The following is a 20,557-nucleotide window of genomic DNA, read 5'->3' as shown; positions in this document are numbered from 1 at the left end:
GTGATCCGCCGCGATGGCGATTACTCGTTTCCACCAGGGAGCCGTGAAAAATATTTTACGACTCCCTGGTTTCATCTTCGCTCTCCAGAACTCGCAAAACGAGGAGTAAAAGCACAGCCGAACTGATTCCATTTTCTCTAATGGATACCCCTGCCAGCACTGAACGGCAGCGGCTAGCAAGTCCAGTCGACTTTCTTTAGCCATGAGACACGCATCGCACTGCAGACTTCTGAAAGAATACATGTACACGGCGATCAGCATTCGAATCTGGGCTTTGCGCAGGTTTAACAAGAACTTCAGTTCAGAATTATTTTCATTGAGCCGTGCGATCGGAGCAGCTCCTTGTTCACTCGCTCATTGTGTGGGTTCGCTGCTCCGTTTTATCGCTCTCTATCGCTCTCCAACTTACTTAGTGCTAAAGTGGTAGAGAGGCCAAGCAGCGCAATATCCCCTCGGAGAAGTTGTATTTCAGTTTCGCTCGCTATGACTGTCATCACCTATGTTTCCACAGCGCAACCATCGTTTCCGCTCAGCTTGTTGCGAAAGGTCGCTTTCCTTGCATCGTACCTCTTTCATGGCAAGAAAGTGATTGCGAAGTTTTTGTTAACGGAGGCAGTCCAGGTTTGTGTACACATGTACTATGTTTTTTACTGACATGTCTTACCTGGTAATTGCTGCGATCTGACATCCCACTAATAGTCTGCTGTTCTGCACTCGTGTGTTTCTTCTCGTATGTCTATTTTGAATGCTCAATTTTAATGTGTAGATATTGACGAGTGCAGTTCAGATCTTCACAACTGTCATCAAGACGCCATTTGCACTGACACAATGGGTACATTTAACTGCCATTGCAAGACTGGTTACACAGGAAATACAACACATTGCGAAAGTAAGACCTTTACTGGCAAGACTTCCCTCACAGTTTTCATGGACATTGCGTCAAATCAGAGTGTGTTGTGGAGTAGGACTAACACATGTGAATGCATTTTCTATGCGAAACACATGACATGTGTTGGCGTCCTCCTTTGGTACAGTGATGGTGTTGGAAAGCCGTTGTCCTCCTTTGGTCCAGTGATGGTGTGGGAAAGCCTTTGTCTGATATTTTTATATGAATGTTTGCTCCTTTTACATGTGATTGTCGACCTCACATGATAGTAATAATAATAATAATAATATCTTTATTAGGATGACCCAGAGGCTTGTCGCCTATCAAGGGGTTCACCGCTTTGAAGGATGTACATGTACATGTATGAGCTAAAGTGAAAGTAGTGAAAAGTTGTGCAGCGTGAATGCGGTGGGGAGTACACGGGGGGGGGGGGGGGGGGGGGTTATGTACATGGCGTAGGCATACCGGAGAGCGAAGCACTATGTTTGCAAGTGAGTTTGCGAAGCTCATTCTTGAAAACAATAATGGATGGTTCTGCAGTTAGTCTTGGTGGGAGGCAGTTTCATAAGAGGGAGGTTTGGAAGAGAAACAACGATTTTGATGTGGTCTTTGCTTTAGGGAGAATTATTTTGTTAGGGCGTCTCGCACTCTGCGTGATATTGAAATGGAATGAAGCTAGGCAATGTCGATACTTGAAAATAAATTTGTGCATGGTAACTAAGCTTAAAAACTGCCTGCGGTAAAGAAGGGATTCAATGTTAGCTTTTTTATTAAGATCCTGCTTGGGTGTATTAAAGTCGATTCGGATTTTGCGTTTCCTAAGGTAGGATCCTAGTGCTGAAACAACTTTCAGCAGATCTGACTACTGCAGTTTGTGCAATATTTGGTTACACTTTTTTTAAGTAGAATGTTTGTTGTGTTTGTTCAGTTATAACTTGTACAGTGCCCCAGCCGCCCACCAACGGTCTAATCAGTCCAATCAGTCAGGGAAGCTTCACGTTCAACATCAGCCTGAGCATTTCTTGTCTGACCGGGTATCAGCTGAATGGTGGTCATAGTGTGGCTTGTCAAGCCAACGGGAAACCTTCTGCGACTAGTGGCATCACTTGTGATGGTGAGTATAGTTGAAGACAAATGGATCATCAGCAGTTGCCATTCAACATATATCTCTCCTGAGATATATTTTTTAGATGAACATCCTTTGCTTAACCCATTACCAGCCGTACATAGTGCGAATGCGTCGAATTCGACGTATTCGTTTTTCGCTCTGTAAACCATGGTCTTTTGCCGCACCGCGGTCCGAATAATCGCAAACTACTGCTGAAAACCTACGGAATCACCTACCATTGAGAAAACCGTGTGCTGCACATCATTTTTTTCGAGAAAATCACGGTTGAATGCACCCGGTGTGAAGTTGAAATTTCAAGCGTGGCACACTTCATGCTAAACGAGCATAGAGCACTGTAAAAACAAAAAAATACTCAAGCGCCGAAACTCGAAGTCCAGGAAACGGGTGAAGTTGAAATTTCAAGCGTGTGGCTGTGACGCACTTCATGCTGAAGTATGTGTTTGCGATTTCCCCAGTGCACAGCCCATGCGTGACATGCACCAAAAATGAGCGCTAGAACAGCCTGGTTCTGCTGGTGTTTGAATCTTGACAGATGAACTGGTGCATGGAGCTTAGGGCATGTTCGATTGGTAAGGATCGGGATCAAGATCCAGATTTCAGATCCCTCGGATCCTTCAGATTCAACTGAACACTTTATTTTGGACCTTGACTGTTGCCATGTTGAAAATGGCGCTCACAAGGCACCCAAAAGGGTGAACATCGTACTCATCGAGTGCGTAGTACAAAAAGTCAACACGCTCTATCTCCATCCACGTGTGCGTACCACAATGTGTACAAAAATGATTTTTACCCGCCATATACGCACAAAGGTCACATTTGGATCCGTTGGATCCAGTCAAGCCTGCTCCCCGAGGAGGGTTGACCGGATCCAAATCCGAAGGATCCGGATTCGACCAATCGAAAGGGTGCGAATCCAGTGGATCGGGATCCCGATCCTACCAATCGAACATGCCCTTAGTGAAGTCTTACGTCCATGAACTTTTACGTCAAAAAGTGATAAAAATCACGTAAAATTTGACGTGTTTTACGTGAGTTGACTGTCCCGCACGTAAGTTCATGACGTGAGTTTTTGGAAGTTTCGCTTGGTTATCCCGACCGAATTTGTGTGAGTTTCCGGAATTTTATCGAGATTTATCGAGTTTGTTAAGAAGATTTGATATTTGTGCGAACTAAACCCGAATCCTGCCAGGCAAAATTTCACGTCACTTAACCTCTAAAAATTACACGTAACGTGAGATTTGCACCGCGTTTTGAAAAAGGGCAAAAAACGTGTAACTTAACCTCTCTATTGCCGGATGGCCCCTAACGTCATGTTGATTATCACTCGTGTACCTGACTAGTTCAAGTCCTGCCTGGGAGCGGTTTTTTTTCAGCCGTGCTGCTACCCACAGTCAACTGGGAACTGTGGCCAGGCACAAGGGGTACATGGATGCAGCTAATGGGGGTCGTTCTCGGTACTTGTACCAGTGGTTGTGAGACTTATCCACTCACCCCCACCGTTAGGCGCTGCGTCTGCCGCTAGGGTTTACCGGGTGTTAGCGGCCGTCGTGAGTTCCCTTCGGGAACGGACGCGATAATTTACTTTTTTACTTTTACCTGACTGTATGTATTGTGTATTGTCTTGATATAATCATTTCTGTGATTGCAGACATCAATGAATGTGCTTCTAGCACAGATAACTGTCACTCAGCAGCAACTTGCACAAACACTATTGGATCCTTCACATGTTCTTGCAATCCTGGTTACTACGGAGTTGGAACCTCGACCTCCCCATGTCAGAGTAAGGATATACGTACCAGTGCGCATCAATCAAACTTTTTGCTCCCTCGTTTCTAGACTGCTTCAGAGTACTATGTACAATGTCATTTTTTACCCACTGCAAGCATGGAACAAATTTTCTTTTTTGCTACACTTGGGGAAGAACTTTGTTAACTTGACACTAATGCAATAAAAATGCCTTCTTTCAGGTGCATGCATCTCATTTATTGTTCTGTTTTGTTCATTTTATCTTCTGACTCTCATTCTGACCACTGTCATGTGTTCACTCCAGGCTGTACCTTCTCTGAGGCAAATGTTGATTCCATCACTACATCTGGTACTGTAACTTGCTCCTCTGGTTACACAAGAGTAGGAGGCAATACCAATGCAACCTGTCCATCCAACTCTACAACTGGAGAGTGGGAAGCAGTAGGAAACTGTGAAGGTAATACACTAGTTTGCTCATATTTCCTTTCTCTACACACTGGTTGCTTTCAATATAAAAAGTTTGGTCTGTTGAGTACTTCCATTTGTGTATGTTGTGAAGCCAATGTTTTCTTTGTGAAGGTTTCCAGGTCTACCCAGTATTTTTGGAGTGTCATACAACAAGACCTGTTTTCTGTTTGCGTAATGTCACAGCACTGTGCACTGCACCGACCATCGCCAATGGATATGCCAGTGGAACACAGTTCAACCAGTCCAGTACTACGTATTACTCATCTGCTGTGTACAATTGCAATCCGGGATTCAGGCTGTCAACTGGCGTCAATAATACCAGAATAAACTGCTCTGTAACAAATGATGCAGCTGCGTTCAGCTCAGCACCTACATGTATTGGTATGTTTTGTTTTGCTGAGTTTTGCTGAGTAGTGCTGCTCTTGATATGTTGTTGTACACAATGAATGGGTTGATCTATTTCCTTGTTTTGGTGAACTTGAGCCGGGCATGGGTACGATCCACTTTCTAAGCATTTTTGATGACTTCAGCAATCTTCAGCGGTCACGTGCTCCTGCGTACACCAGTCAGCTGGTCACCGTGCCTGCAGGGTACAACTTACTAGCCTGTTTGACCTTTTTTGGGTGCAGTCCTGTCACTCGAGTTGAACTCGAGTTGAACCTTGGTGTGAAAGTTGACGCCTGCTGGCGTGGTGACCAGGTGATTTGGGCACCCAGGAGCACGTGACCACTTGTTCAACCATGTTCGATTGGGAATAAAGGAGGAACGCTGCATCACAGCCTTTTCGGACCAAAACCAGTCGACTCAGCGTCCAAAAGACTACAACATATGGGCCAATCGCGGTCATCCGTGCTTTTAAAAGAACGAAACGGCGCTTTTAGTGACATTTTGCATACAAATCCCCATCTAGTAGGGCGCAGTCACCCAGTTTTGGTGGAAGTGCGCGAGTTCGATTGGGATTCAAGTAGGAAGGGAGCGTCTCAGCTTTCTCGGACCAAGACCATTGGACTCAGCACCCCGAAGACTACAACTGGTGAAATTTTTATTTTTGCCTTAACTTCCCCTTTAACGTCATATGATTATCACTCGTGTACCTGACTGTATGTATTGTGTATTGTCTTGATATAATCATTTCTGTGATTGCAGACATCAATGAATGTGCTTCTAGCACTGATAACTGTCACTCAGCAGCAACTTGCACAAACACTATTGGATCCTTCACATGTTCTTGCAATCCTGGTTACTACGGAGTTGGAACCTCGACCTCCCCATGTCAGAGTAAGGATATACGTACCAGTGCGCATCAATCAAACTTTTTGCTCCCTCGTTTCTAGACTGCTTCAGAGTACTATGTACAATGTCATTTTTTACCCACTGCAAGCATGGAACAAATTTTCTTTTTTGCTACACTTGGGGAAGAACTTTGTTAACTTGACACTAATGCAATAAAAATGCCTTCTTTCAGGTGCATGCATCTCAAGTTATTGTTCTGTTTTGTTCATTTTATCTTCTGACTCTCATTCTGACCACTTTCATGTGTTCACTCCAGGCTGTACCTTCTCTGAGGCAAATGTTGATTCCATCACTACATCTGGTACTGTAACTTGCTCCTCTGGTTACACAAGAGTAGGAGGCAATACCAATGCAACCTGTCCATCCAACTCTACAACTGGAGAGTGGGGAGCAGTAGGAAACTGTGAAGGTAATACACTAGTTTGCTCATATTTCCTTTCTCTACACACTGGTTGCTTTCAATATAAAAAGTTTGGTCTGTTGAGTACTTCCATTTGTGTATGTTGTGAAGCCAATGTTTTCTTTGTGAAGGTTTCCATGTCTACCCAGTATTTTTGGAGTGTCATACAACAAGACCTGTTTTCTGTTTGCGTAATGTCACAGCACTGTGCACTGCACCGACCATCGCCAATGGATATGCCAGTGGAACACAGTTCAACCAGTCCAGTACTACATATTACTCATCTGCTGTGTACAATTGCAATCCGGGATTCAGACTGTCAACTGGCGTCACTAACGCAACAACAAAGTGCTCCGTGACAAATGATGCAGCTGCGTTCATTTCACCACCTACATGTGAAGGTATGTTTGTACTGTGTGAAAATGTGTATTGTAGTTCTTGATCTCTGGGTGTAAATAATGTATTCAATAATACTAGTATTCATGGATCTGCAGCAATCATGCCAATTACTTGCACTTACGCATTGTACTCGACTCGTGCTGACAATTGCAAAATATACCTATAAAGTACTTGGCTTTTTATCGCCGTAAATCCTTGAAAAGTAGGCCGGGCAAGTTACTGATGACTCTTTATCTACTACGGAGACCTGCTGTTCTAAGTGGCCTGGTATCTGTGGCCTGAATATTCTGACGTGTTTCACTATTATTTTCTAACAAAAGAAAAAAGGACCAAGAGCCCTTTATCCTTGGCTCTCCATCTGAGTCCATTCTAAGAAAAGAAAGGAATTTAATAGAGGTCGGAGGCGGATAATAGGGATGTTTCGCTCTACGGAAGTACGTATGAAAATAATGTAAGAACTGCACGTGTTATCATCAGCAAGACAAATGATAACATTGTCCTTTTTCAAATGCCTCTCTTTTTATTGGGGTAACCACCAGGTGATGATGGTCTATGGTTACCATGGATACAACTAGGTATCCATGTATGGTGCATGGTTTAGTATATTCGGAATATTCTTCGTTCCACAAGTAATTGGAAAAAGAATATTCGTTCGCTTCATTGAGCATTCGTTCCAGCCCTACCGTACAGTGCCCCATCATCTTGTCCTCTCGTGATTGTCTTTTGGTGGTGGTGAGTCTGGTGACCTGTCTGTAAGTCATATGACGCGGATCTTGTACACACATCGCACGTTGTGCAGTCATTCCGTACTCAGTTTACCTTCGAGCGGATGCCAGCTCCACACAAAACATGCCAAAGTGTGACCTACGGTACACTACGGTTCTCAAACCGTACAAACTATTAGGAAGGTAGTAGCACTCTGCCGTACGATTTTCCTTCCCTTGGCTGTAAAATCAAGGTAGGGTGGTCTTGCGAGACGGGGTGCTTTCGCGGTACTTTACGGTCCTAGTAATCGATTTCGAGTCCTTTTCTTTGTGTGTATCGTGAATTGACATGTTGTTTTGTCGGGTTTGATACAGATGCGTGATCTATTCAAAAGCATCCAGGTGTATATTGAGTGCACGGGCGTTTCTGTGCATGTCTGTGTTGTCTGTCAGCTTGCCAGATTAATGGCACCGGTCACAGTATCTCTTCTGTATCTCATGATGGCACAGTCGTGTGTGCTGATGGATACTACTATAATGGAACGCTGCCAGTCTGTGGAGAGTCATCCGTACACTGGCAAAACCTTGTATCTTGTCAAGGTATGTGTCCAGTGGTCTGTGTGATCTCTCACCTCCAGGTTCTTCTCCTGTCCGAACTGGAGTCCAGTGCCTTAATTTTACGCGAGGCTCCCTGCCTACTATGTGCATGTTAACTTTAGGTTGTGTTGCCTGGCACAAATATTGTGACAACCATCATAATAGGATGTCCTTTTATATGCGTTGTTCTCGGTGTATGTCTTTCCTTTTCATTCCCGTTGCAGTATGTAAGATTCCTGCTGGGAAGTTCGTTGAGTCGATTTCCAGCGCTGGAGCCATAACTTGCATCAGTGGCTATGCGGATCGTGTCGGTAGTGCTGCACAAACCTGTACGAATGCTGATGGTCTGTGGCAGAATGTATCAACCTGCACCAGTGAGTGATGACATATCCATTGTATTCTGTAGATACAATCCTTCCCTAGTCTTTCGCGTGTAACTGTCATACTTTTGCTCTTGGTCCTGAATGTATGCGTGTGGACACAATGCAGTGTTTTGTGAGATATTTGAATGTCTACTTTGAAGTTTACACCATCAGCACACCGGGTACATCTTCCTGTGAACGTCTATACTCTGCCTGCCATGTCATTTTGATTTGTTTTCGTGCACAGTCAAAACCTGTCCGATTCAGGCACCCAACAATGGCACCGCAACTCCTCTTTCTGCTACTATCAACTTCAATGAGACGGTTGTATATTCTTGTCACACTGGTTTCCGCCTTGTGGGCGAAGCCAGTGCTCATTGCCTAGCAACTGGTGATCTGGATGCTGCCAAACCAATATGCCAAGGTAAGTGAATTGAGAGGTCAGTGCAACAGTTAGATCACTACAGTGTGTACGTGCTGCTCCTTGCGTGCTTGCAGTGTTGTTCATACTCATAGTTGAAAATAACCCATCGCCAACTGATGAATCCACTTTGCTTAACATCTTGATATCCTCTTGGTTTATAGTGAGTGTGTGTGTGTGTGTGTGTGTGTGTGTGTGTGTGTGTGTGTGTGTGTGTGTGTGTGTGTGTGTGTGTGTGTGTGTGTGTGTGTCAGTATGGCAATCTGCAACATATATTTTAGCGATATCGCATACAAAGTACAGATCGTACGCTATATGCCATCCAGCCCCAAATGCATTTTTACAGCCAGGCAGCATTGCATGACCCTCGTTTCAGCTTAGGGGCCGTTCGGGGTTACCGATTGTTTTTACAAAACGAAAGGTTTTAGTATTTTCAGCCCCCACCCACCCACCCATCTTTTCTGCAGGTAAAACGAATTCCAGTAAAATATTGATGTCAATTTTCGACACCCAGAAGTAACTGGACATTCTCCATCTGCATTCAATAATTATTTTCAAAACGAAACTCCATCAAACCCACCCACCCCCAAACGAAAACATTTCGTTTTGAAAATATTATTGGTAACCTTGGACGGCCCCTTACCTACTATAAATTCTTTTGAATTTCTCACATTTTCCAAGGCTTTGGTTGCTATTGTGCCCACTTTCAAGAGATGAATTGAACGTCTCAATGAACGTTTGGTTGTACCCCTTAGTTTAACTATTCAGCACCAAGACTGGCGTGTGATTAGTCTCCAGTCTTACTATCAGTTGTCTGATGATGATTGCCTTAGCATACAACACGTTTAAAGTCGCGACCTCTTTCTCTTTATTTCTTACGTTTCGCTGCATGTGTAGTGTTGTATCATGACCTGACTGTTTCTCCTGCCTTCTACGCATTGTCAGACATTCGTGAATGTAACAACGAGACTCTTCATGATTGTCACCGTGATGCACAGTGCAACAACACCGTGGGGAGTTATACCTGTTCTTGTTTGACCGGCTATGCTGGAAATGGAACCTACTGTGAGAGTAAGTGTATTGGGACTGTAAGTTGGTGCTACATCTACTTGGTATGAAGTGGAGGTCTAGCAGCCATGTGCAAGCTATGATTCGCGCGCGCGCGCGCGCGTGTGTGTGTGAGTGGGAAAGATGATCCTTCTACAGGTTTAGGTACACATGTACTATGGCATGTCTTACCTGGTAATTGCTGCGATCTGACAACCCACTAATAGTCTTTGCTGTTCTGCACTCGTGTGTTTCTTCTCGTATGTCTATTTTGAATGCTCAATTTTCATGTGTAGATATTGACGAGTGCAGTTCAGATCTTCACAACTGTCATCAGGACGCCATTTGCACTGACACAATGGGTACATTTAACTGCCATTGCAAGACTGGTTACACAGGAAATACAACACATTGCGAAAGTAAGATCTTTTCTGGCAAGACTGTTCCCTCACAGGTTTCACTGACATTGCGTCAAATCAGACTGTTGTGAAGAAGGACTAACGCATATGAATGCATTTTTCTATGCGAAACACATGATATGTGTTGGCGTCCTCCTTTGGCACAGTGATGGTGTTGGAAAGCCGTTGTCCTCCTTTGGTCCAGTGATGGTGTTGGAAAGCCTGATATTTTTTTATGAATGTTTGCTCCTTTTACATGTGCTTGTAGACCTCACATGATAGTACTGAAACAACTTTCAGCAGATCTGACTACTGCAGTTTGTGCAATATTTGGTTACACTTTTTTTAAGTAGAATGTTTGTTGTGTTTGTTCAGTTATAACTTGTACAGTGCCCCAGCCGCCCACCAACGGTCTAATCAGTCCAATCAGTCAGGGAAGCTTCATGTTCAACATCAGCCTGAGCATTTCTTGTCTGACCGGGTATCAGCTGAATGGTGGTCATAGTGTGGCTTGTCAAGCCAACGGGAAACCTTCTGCGACTAGTGGCATCACTTGTGATGGTGAGTATAGTTGAAGACAAATGGATTATCAGCAGTTGCCACTCAACATATATCTCTGCTGATGAATGGCAACAAAGAATTATGACTTCTCCTGGACCAGGAAACCTGCAAATGGTCAGAGGAAAAATGAGATCAGCTGCTCGGAATATATCGTTACTTGGTACTAGTTATGTAGTTCCGGTTCACCTGTATCAGTATATAAGATCATCATGTGTATCAGTATAATGTGTATCAGTATATGTTTCTGGTGTTGGAAGTGTGTGTTTCTGTGCAGTGTAAAATAATGTTCTTTTTTTTACCATTATTCCTATGATTTCAGATATCGATGAATGTGCATCCAGTGCACATAACTGTGACTCATCAGCAACGTGCACAAACACTGTTGGATCATTCACATGCACTTGTAATGCTGGTTTCTATGGAAATGGAACCTCTTGTCAGGGTGAGGAGTTGTACACATTGCATGAGACCAGCGCTTTAGATTGACTTTGATATCCAGAAATGGACCCCAGCATGTGTACCTGCTTTGTTGGCTTAATCAGACCGAGATGTAGATGATCTCCCAGGATTTGTTTGCTTCTTTGAACACATTCACACTTAGGCGCCATCCGTAAATGTGGTAGGATGTAAGGTCCTCCGACACAGCACACACACACACAGCAAGGTCAAGTCTTTATATATAGTTATGATCCATTAATCTTACGCGTTTCTGCCTGTAAGGATTCGTCAGAGACAAGGATGAAATGATATGAATAAAGACTGGTAGTTATATAGGGCTTGATTCTATGTGCCAGATGGGTGCTTGGGCGGTAAATGCGCTATCAAGCAAGTTTAAAGTCGCAATAACTTGAGTTGCAGACAAGTGTAACAAATGTCAAAAAAGTTGTACAAGTTGAACTAATGTACTAAAACGTAAGACTGGGGGTCAAAATATGCGGTCATAGTACCAGAATGTTTGTACAGAGTCAAGATCATGCAGAATCAAAAAAGAGCGGGAAAAAATGGGCGGGAAAGTTTAGGTGGGAACCAGAAATTTCTGGTTCCCACCTAAACGCAGAGCGCTGTGCTCTGCCAGTGTCAGTGATTTGTACAATAGAATGTAAGCTTAGTACTACATGTAGTAGAGGAATCTAAATTGTACAAGATTAATAGAACAATTGCTTAGTTCTCCTGAAAAAGATTTTCCCGTCTTTCATAAAGGATTGTTTAATGAGAGCTTTGTAATCATTAGTAATGAAATGCGGATGGTACTGAGTAGTAAATACAATAGTATCAGATTTAGGCTTGGGAGTTTTGCTTTCTATAGCATGATTCATTACAGTAGGCAAAACATCAGTGAATGAGCTAGCCAGAAATTGCGGAGGATAACCTCTTCTGCGTAAACGTTTCCAGAACAAAGATCTTACATGTTGAATGTCAGCAAGTCTTGAGTTTGTTCTGTTGTAACGCAGCAGCTCAGCCTTGATGAAAGCACGCAGATTAGCTCTTAGGTGATCGGAGATAAATGGTATGTAAAGGTATGCGTTGCGAGGTTTCTGGAATGTACGAAACTCAAACACACAGTGATCATTGTTAGATGTTTTGAAAATGTCCAGATCCAGGAAGATGCAAGAGTCCGAGGGCAATGTCCAATTTAATTTGATACTTGGAAGCTCACTGTAGAGAGACGCTTGCAAAGCTGCTAAATTAGCAGATTCTTCGATCACTAAGATAAGATCATCAATGAATCTATTGAATAAATGCATGGATGACTTGAATGTGGTAATAGACTTCATTTCATGTACGAAAAGGAAAGCGTTGGCCACATTTACGGCCATTGGGGTACCCATGGCCATTCCGAACTCTTGGTGGTATAGAATGTTATCAAAAATGAAGTAGTTGTTTTCTAGAACAAACTTTAACAGATCTAACAAGAGATTTCGAAGTGGGTGGTTGACTAACAGGGAATCGACTGCAGCTATAGTGTCATGCCAGTTCATGTTAGTGTAAAGTGATTCCACATCTGCCGTGAGAATACGGACATTGTTTGGAAAGCTAGAGGTTTTTAAACGATTTGTAAGCATTGTTGTATCTTTAAGAATTGTTGTGTCTGCTAGGGAGAGCAAAACTATACGAAAAAATAGTCGTCTAGGGGGAGCGGATTGAGCACGACCAGAAAAAAAGGAAAAAATATCAGGGAGGAGGGTTTTCGTTTCTAAATAAATACTGTTATTTTACTGATGGCCCCTTACTGGTGACACTAAGGTATTTCTGCAAGCAGTTGCTCTTTGGTCTAATCTTTTGTTGCAATAATTCTACATCAACTTTTCTCTTGCCAGCTGGATACGTGTAAATTTTACTTCCATTGGTCTTTATCATTTGCAGGTTGTACCTACACTGAATTGAACATCGTCGGTGTTAACAGAACTACTGGTCAAGTAACCTGTGAAACTGGCTATACACGTGTTGAAGGCAATTCAGTTGCTACATGCCCCAAGAACTCAACAACTGGCAATTGGGAAGGAGTTGGAAGCTGCAGAGGTACTTGACAATTTATTATGTATAATAGGGGCCAGCTAAAGTTACCAATAATATTTTCAAAACGAAAAAGTTTTCGTTTGGGGGTGGGTGGGTTTGAAGGAGTATCGTTTTGAAATAACTATTGAATGCAGACGGAGAATGCCTAGTTACTTCTGGGTGTCTGAGTATTTACCGCCATCTTGTCAGGTGTGTTTTATTCACCATTTTCCTACTATGGTGCTGCAATGGACTTTTCACATCATTCTCACTATCCACGCCTTTTTGCTTTTTCATATAGCCTTGTGCAGCACTCCGATGATTGTGAATGGAGTGGCAAATGGAAGTGCCGTTGTTGTTGCAAACTCGGCTGCTGACTTCTACTCTTCAGTTGTGTATACCTGTAATGGAGGATACAGTCTATCGAGTGACCGGGCAACTATTCAATGTTCTGTTGTAAATGACAATCCAGAGTTTACCTTACCACCTAGATGTGATGGTGAGCAATTGCTTATTGCTTTTATGTTTTCATTGGTGCTTACCTATGTAACTTAATTCATAGCCAAATTTCCATTGTAGATGGCAGCTGCCTACCAACTATGCAGTGTCGGTTCACCTGTATCAGTATACATGTATTAATTATGTTTCTGGTGTTGGAGTGTGTGTTTCTGTGCAGTGTAAAATAACGTTCTTTTTTACAATTATTCCTATGATTTCAGATATCGATGAATGTGCATCCAGTGCACATAACTGTGATTCATCAGCAACGTGCACAAACACTGTTGGATCATTCACATGCGCTTGTAATGCTGGTTTCTATGGAAATGGAACCTCTTGTCAGGGTGAGGAGTTGTACGCATTGCATGGGACAGGAGCTTCAGACTGACTGATTGCTTGTGATTCTAACGTGTTTTCGTCAGCAGTTACTCAGCAGTTAATCGTTTGTCTGAACTTTGTTGCACCGATTCTGCTCTCTCTTACCAGATTGGTGAGTGTAGTTTTCTTGTATTTCGATAATGCAATGAATAAAACTATAGGCTCACTCATATCACAAACATAGCAACGAATAAATTGTTCCAGGACGTTTTCTCGTCCCAATGATCAAAGGAAACCCTCAGTAACCAGTGTATTATACTCTTATCAATTGTGTGCTACTTTCTTACTCGTATCCTTGTTTTTATCACTCTAAGTGCATAAATCATATTTTTATTTTGATATTATCTTCAGTCACGAGTTTCCATTGATAATTGGGACGAGAAAATGTCCTGGAAAAATTTATTCGTTGCTAAGATTGTGATATGAGTGCGCCTGTAGTTTTATTCATTGTGTTGAGTCTGAAGAAGGACGACTGACGACATCTTCTCCAGACATTAGAACGGACAGCCCAATATAAAAGGCCTGGGTAGCTATGGCAAACATGGGCGCGCAAGTAGCTACCCAGGCCAACGGAACGAAAGGTGAGTATGACGTAGTACGGGTACATGCAGGCCGGCCAGCTTCGGAAAGGTTGTAGGTAAGATTGTACGGGAGGAGGCACCTAACAATTGCATTATTAAGACTATTGTCTCCACGTCGCCTTACTTGCATTTTGTTTAGGTTGTACCTACACTGAATTGAACATCGTCGGTGTTAACAGAACTACTGGCCAAGTAACCTGTGCAACTGGCTATACACGTGTTGAAGGCAATTCAATTGCTACATGCCTCAAGAACTCAACAACTGGCAATTGGGAAGGAGTTGGAAGCTGCAGAGGTACTTGACAATTTATTATGTATTTAGGGGCCAGCTAAAGTTACCAATAATATTTTCAAAATGAAACTGCAGTTCGAAACTGCAGAGGTATATTTTATCGTCCTTCTCTTCCTTGTTACATAAGAGAGTAGCACACATGTGGGGGGTTGCCGGTAACTTATTTTTTGTTTCTCTTCTTTCCATTGGTGTAAATGGTCATGTATGGTTCCTTATTGGTGTAAATGGTCAGGTATGATTCCTTATTGGTTTTAATGGTATGCAGGTATGATTATTCCTTACCGTGCCGAGTTCACTGTATTTTTGCCTCCCTCAGTTTTAGCCACTCTTATTCCCACGGCTGTTTTCACTTTGAGAGTCTCTTGTGAAGCGAAATGAGAGGTTCCTGCAACGTCCAGCTCCTGTTTCCAGGGGTTTCTGTAACATCCAGCCATCGTTTTGATTAAATAATTGCATATGATCACTCCATTATTTATCTGTGAGGCTTCTGAGTAGTAGCCATTAGAACGTGTATACTACAGTCACGGCTGTCATTGTAAAGTTACCAGTTGCTCCTTCTTGTCCATTGTTATGCTGTCTCTCTTGAAGTACATGCATTTCATATTCGGAGCATAGTGCGCACCTGCGATTTAGGGCCTAAAATAGCACATCTAAAGTGCGTACTATACTCCGGAAAATACGGTATGGTCTAGTTTGAAGGTTCGAAGCATCTGTCGGGGAAGTGAACTGTCTGAAAAGAGAAAAGGAATGCCAACCCCACCTGGACAGTTCACTTCCCTGATTTATCCTTTGAATTTGAAGTTTCAAGGTGTCCCAATGCTTTCAAATTTAATTTGAATGTCTTGCTTATTTCAATCTGACATACATGATATTGGGTTTAATATACAGTTTTGGATAGTTAGAAGTTACTTGCCGGAAAATTGAGGTTCAAATCAGGACCATTGTACTGCAATATAATAATTATTATTATTAATGGCATGTATTCGGGCAATCTTTGTGCTTTGCAGCTTTGTGCAGCGAGCCAGCAGCAATCACCAATGGTGTTGTGAATGGAACTCAAGTTGCTGTTTCTGACTCTTCAGCAAACTTGTACTCTTCAGCTGTGTATAACTGCAATCAGGGATATAGGCTTTCAACAGGCACGAGCAACACGCTTGTTAATTGTTCCGTCTCGAGTGATGTCGCTGATTTTGGATCAATACCAGCTTGTCAAGGTATGACTCCTGCTGCACACTGCATGCTGGCCTACTTGTTTGCTGTTACATATGCACATGTGAGAATGTGTACCTCAGAGATTTACTTTTCAAGTGCACTAACATGTTAGAGGTGATTTGTTGGAGACTTGTTGAAATGGTGCTGACTTGCACCTGCAATGCTTGTGTATTTTGATAATAGTCCTGTGCTGGTTGTGTTTTGCTAGCTTTCCTCATGTGTGTTTACACCTTCTTTGTGATTTCTGTTTATGATTAGCCTGTACGGTTGATGGTAGTGGTCACAACATTGCCTCAGTGTCAGCTAGTGGCACAGTAACATGCAACGATGGATACTATTACAATGGGTCGCTGCCTGTTTGCCAAGATGCGTTTGTGTCCTGGCAGAACATTGGCAGTTGTCAAGGTATGTGTTTTTTGCCCATTTGGCCATACGATTTTTTCAATGCTTTTACGTAATGTTTTTGCTACTAATGTTTGTGCTGTTTTCTGCTGGATATCACCCTAAGGGCCCTACTGGTATCGTCACCTGTGTGAATTGTCACTTACGTGCAATGTCTATTTCTACCTTTGAACTATGTTACTAGTCTCTGTGTCAAAGTCCTTCCTGATGATGCTTTCAGGGGCAAACATTTGTAAGAATCCCATTTGTACTGTTGTAACCAAGACTGGGGAAGACGGTGCGATGAATATTTCTGCAACTGCAGCCTTTTTCACTGTCCTGTAAATTGTTGCAACTGATGTTCTCTGGTATATGAAGAAATCTGAGAGTGTTCGCACTCATGGGCAAGATGGAGAAGGCCTCTTCTTGAATCCTCAGCAATGTTTTTCTTCATTATTTTGTTTCATTCTTTGCTATAGCTTGCAAGATTCCAGAAGGGCAGTTCATTGATTCCATTCTTACCACTGGAGTTGTAACCTGTGTTACTGGTTATGAGAACATTCCAGGCCAAACAGCTCAAACGTGTACCAACACTGGTGGGCTGTGGCAGAATGCACCAACATGCACAAGTAAGTTGGATATCTTTCCCAGCATATCTGCTTTTAGGCTCTTTCTGCACATTCTTACATAGCAAGATTGAATCTGTCTATAAGCCCGGTTCATGCCATGCGAGTTCAGTCCATATGATAGTAACCTTGACAATTTTTGATAGCTTTTGGCCTTGGGCAGTAGAAGCAAAACAGACTTCATGCCTTTGTGCCTTTTCATCCACCATGCGGCTGCTTTGCTGTTTGGTTTCAGAACACCTGTAGCTATTAGTGCATACCCGGGTAAGACTTACACATGGTTGGCACAGTCCTTTACCATCGAATTGATTTTCCTACCATACGCACTTTATTATGTAAAGTGCGTATAAATATTCACGGGTACGACATACTCTGATAATACGTGGAACTACCGTATTTCCCCGTAAGTTAGTTCTCCCCAATGACTTAGTACCCTCCTATAAAAAACACACTTTCCACTGCAGAGGTTATCACCCCGAAGGACAGTTCCCCCCGAAAGATAGTAAGTTCGTACCCGTCCTACATGTACAGACACCATACAATACATGCATCATAAGCACAGACACTAGAGTTGCGCAGGCTTCCCACTGTGTGTCATTTACCCCCGATAAAAAAGTACTCCCCGAAAGATAGTACCACCCCGAAAGTTAGTACTCACGTGGCTGCTAAGTTCGAAAGTTAGTACGTACTAACTTACGGGGAAATACGGTAGTGTATGACGACTTTTCAGCAGATCCTGATAGATCTGGCCTCTCTTACTACATACTAGTTGGTGTTTTTTTACACCTGTGTATGTTGACCGTACAGAGGAGGCTGTTTGCAGCGCAGCCAATCTGGTTTTGTGGCACTAGCCACGTGTCTTTCTGAGTGCAAAAAATAATTTTGAGCATTTTAACATACTGCACATGTATCGTTTTGGAGGGACCGTAGGATTCAACTTTGGATAAGAAATGCCTCGGATAGTAAGTACTTTTTCAGCTCTCCAAGGATCGGACTACACATCATTTAGATATAAGGCCCTGGAGTATAACCAAGAAATAACATGGATTATGGACTTTATCTTAATGATTTTTTACTGTATTTTGTTGCTTTTGATGTTTTCTTATGTAGTCAAAGTATGTCAAACTACTACACCTGCAAATGGTAGTGTCAGTCCACCTCCGCCGACAATTAACTTTAATCAGAGCGTAATTTACTCCTGCAATACTGGCTTCCGTTTGGTTGGTGAGCCTAGCTCTCGTTGTGATGATAGTGGAAGTCTTACAGCCGCGGCCCCCGTGTGCCAAGGTGAGTGTAGTTCAATGTAGTTCTTAAGGATATGCAGGGGTTTGTACTTCGTAAGTGGATTGGGGTATACATGTATGCCTCTCTCCCAAAGGTCGTACACTGTCGCGTATGGAGTTAGTTACCATGGGCAGCTACGTGAAAGCTATGTATGGCGGAACACGGATTTGCATGCAAGTGCACGTAAGACTTTCCGTAGATCGATTACGTTTTTTACTAACATAATTAGTACTTCCGGAACCTTTCTATTGTCCGCAAGAAAAGATGCCTGTCGGCAAGATCTTTGGAGTTTGCATGCTTTTCAAGCTACTGTCATGGGCATGGAAATATGACAGTTCTTTGCACATTGAAATTGCGTGTGTATGTGTGTGTGTGTGTGTGTGTGTGCGGAGTTTCGCTATCTTGGATCTCTCATCCATCGCGGTGGCCGGTCGACACAGGACATCACTGCTCGGATTGCGCATGCCTCTCGTGCTTGTGGCGCCTTGCAAGGAACCATCTTCAGCAATTCTGACCTCGATTTGCATATCAAGAGGTGTGTGTTTAATGGATGTGTGCTGTCGCTCCTCCTCTATGGGTGTTGGACACCATTGCAACACGATCTCCAACGCTTGTCAGTCTTCCATATGCGGTGCATCCGTTCCATCTTGGGTGTGCCCCGCAGAGATTGCTGGCATAATGACACGACCAACGCCCAACTGTTGGAGATGTGGGGTGACACTGATACCATCTGCGTGAAGGTTGCACAGCGTCGCCTAGAGTGGCTGGGCCATGTTGTCCGGATGAACAGTAGCCGGATGCCGAGACAGATCCTGTTTGGCTCACTTCCCACACGTCGCCCAGCACATGGCCCTCGCAAGCGCTGGAAGGATTGCGTTGTCTCCGACCTAAGAGTTCGTGGCCTCGCCAAGGAATGGTACCCTATTGCCTGTGAGTCCCGTGCTGACTAGCGAACTATGTACGCCGAGCCTGTGGAGAATGTGCCTCAGCCTTGCCCAGTGGTATGTGCGGATTGCAATCGGTCCTTCTCGCGCCCTGGAAATCGTGCTCGCCACAAATGTGTGGTTGAGCGGGCAAAGCCGATTGCTGAGCAGCGAGGGGCTTGCCACTGTGGAAATTGTGGGCGTTGGTTTCGAAGCAAGGGTGGTCTAGCTGTTCACCGCTGTTCCGCACCTCAGCCTCAGCCTCCCGAGCCCCGGCAAGTCTATGTGCAGGATGCCTTGTCTGATTGCTTTAGCATACAACACGTTTAAAAGTCACAACCTCTTTCTCTTTATTTCTTACTTTTCGCTGCATGTGTAGTGTTGTATCATGACCTGACTGTTTCTACTGCCTTCTACGCGTTGTCAGACATTCATGAATGCAACAACGAGACTCTTCATGATTGTCACCGTGATGCACGGTGTAACAACTCCGTGGGGAGTTATACCTGTTCTTGTTTGACCGGCTATGCTGGAAATGGAACCTACTGTGAGAGTAAGTGTATTGGGACTGTAAGTTGGTGCTACATCTACTTGGAAGTAGGTGCTTCATGCCCTAGGTATGCAACTGACCTGTTGCCTGGAATATATTTACCGTATTTTCTCTGATATTAAAGAGCCCAGGGCTCTTTTTTATTTCAGCGACAGCTCTACCTGCGCTCCTATTAGAGACGGTGCTACTATTTTATTTAATTCCCGTAGCTATGCAGAAGACGTTACTTCAGTAACGTCTGGCGCTAGCCAGGGTCCACACAGCTTTAATTTGGTATTTGTTTGTTTGTGTGTTTGTTTGTTTGTTTGTGTCACGCCTGGCGCTATCCCGTATCTGTCCCGTATCTGTGACTACAAAGGCTCTACAGGATTGTACATATCAGCTGTCCACAATATTTGCGGGCTCCTGTATCTATCCCGTACCGTACCAATATTCGTCGTATTATGTATACGACTCCCTGATGTAGAGGGAGATTTGGAAAGAAATAGTGAGACGAGGAGGAAATTAAATTAGAATAGACGCCGAATAGGTGATAGGATGCGTCAGCATAAACAGCGTCAGCATAAATATACATGTACTTTGGAAGAGAGTCGTCTCCAAAATAAGCGTGAACGAGCGATTCAGCGCCGGTCACAGGAAACGTCGGAAGAGAGATCCCGTCGACTCCAGAACGCCCGTGATCGGCAGAGTCCGCCGGTCCCAGCAACGTCAGGACAGACATCCCGTTGAGTCCAGAACGCCCGTGATCGGCAGAGTCTAAGCCGGTCCCAGGAAACGTCAGGACAGACATCCTGTCGAGTCCAGAACGCCTGTGATCGGCAGAGTCAGCGCCGGTCCCAGTGAACGTCAGGACAGACATCCCGTCGACGCGCAGAAAAACTAAATCTGCAGCCTCTTTTGCCGTCGGACAGGATACGTATTATAG

General features: G+C 43.6%; 2 protein-coding genes across 2 annotated transcripts in view; both read left to right on the top strand.

Annotated features, from left to right (window-relative positions):
• LOC135810452 (sushi, von Willebrand factor type A, EGF and pentraxin domain-containing protein 1-like) overlaps nt 1–9,523 on the top strand; it is a 30,679-nt gene extending 21,156 nt beyond the window's left edge. Inside the window, exons 11-21 of the mRNA XM_065323945.1 lie at nt 767–889; nt 1,815–2,000; nt 3,664–3,795; nt 4,066–4,218; nt 5,376–5,507; nt 5,779–5,931; nt 6,126–6,323; nt 7,479–7,625; nt 7,847–7,996; nt 8,232–8,408; nt 9,303–9,523. Coding sequence (XP_065180017.1) covers nt 767–889; nt 1,815–2,000; nt 3,664–3,795; nt 4,066–4,218; nt 5,376–5,507; nt 5,779–5,931; nt 6,126–6,323; nt 7,479–7,625; nt 7,847–7,996; nt 8,232–8,408; nt 9,303–9,523 — 1,772 coding nt within the window. The remainder of the gene's footprint in view (nt 1–766; nt 890–1,814; nt 2,001–3,663; nt 3,796–4,065; nt 4,219–5,375; nt 5,508–5,778; nt 5,932–6,125; nt 6,324–7,478; nt 7,626–7,846; nt 7,997–8,231; nt 8,409–9,302) is intronic.
• The window catches only part of LOC135809326 (uncharacterized), a 79,550-nt gene continuing 68,404 nt past the window's right edge, over nt 9,412–20,557 (top strand). The window contains exons 1-13 of the mRNA XM_065322659.1: nt 9,412–9,476; nt 9,749–9,871; nt 10,226–10,411; nt 10,731–10,853; nt 12,776–12,931; nt 13,209–13,406; nt 13,627–13,749; nt 14,504–14,659; nt 15,664–15,870; nt 16,127–16,273; nt 16,729–16,878; nt 17,986–18,162; nt 19,510–19,635. Of these exons, the coding sequence (XP_065178731.1) occupies nt 9,811–9,871; nt 10,226–10,411; nt 10,731–10,853; nt 12,776–12,931; nt 13,209–13,406; nt 13,627–13,749; nt 14,504–14,659; nt 15,664–15,870; nt 16,127–16,273; nt 16,729–16,878; nt 17,986–18,162; nt 19,510–19,635 (1,810 nt within the window). The 5' untranslated portion in view covers nt 9,412–9,476; nt 9,749–9,810. The remainder of the gene's footprint in view (nt 9,477–9,748; nt 9,872–10,225; nt 10,412–10,730; nt 10,854–12,775; nt 12,932–13,208; nt 13,407–13,626; nt 13,750–14,503; nt 14,660–15,663; nt 15,871–16,126; nt 16,274–16,728; nt 16,879–17,985; nt 18,163–19,509; nt 19,636–20,557) is intronic.

Source organism: Sycon ciliatum, chromosome 2, assembly GCF_964019385.1.
Source record: "Sycon ciliatum chromosome 2, ocSycCili1.1, whole genome shotgun sequence".
Taxonomy (NCBI): Eukaryota; Metazoa; Porifera; class Calcarea; order Leucosolenida; family Sycettidae; genus Sycon; species Sycon ciliatum.
The sequence above is the reverse complement of the archived record's forward strand: the minus strand, read 5'-3'. Positions and strand labels throughout refer to the sequence as shown.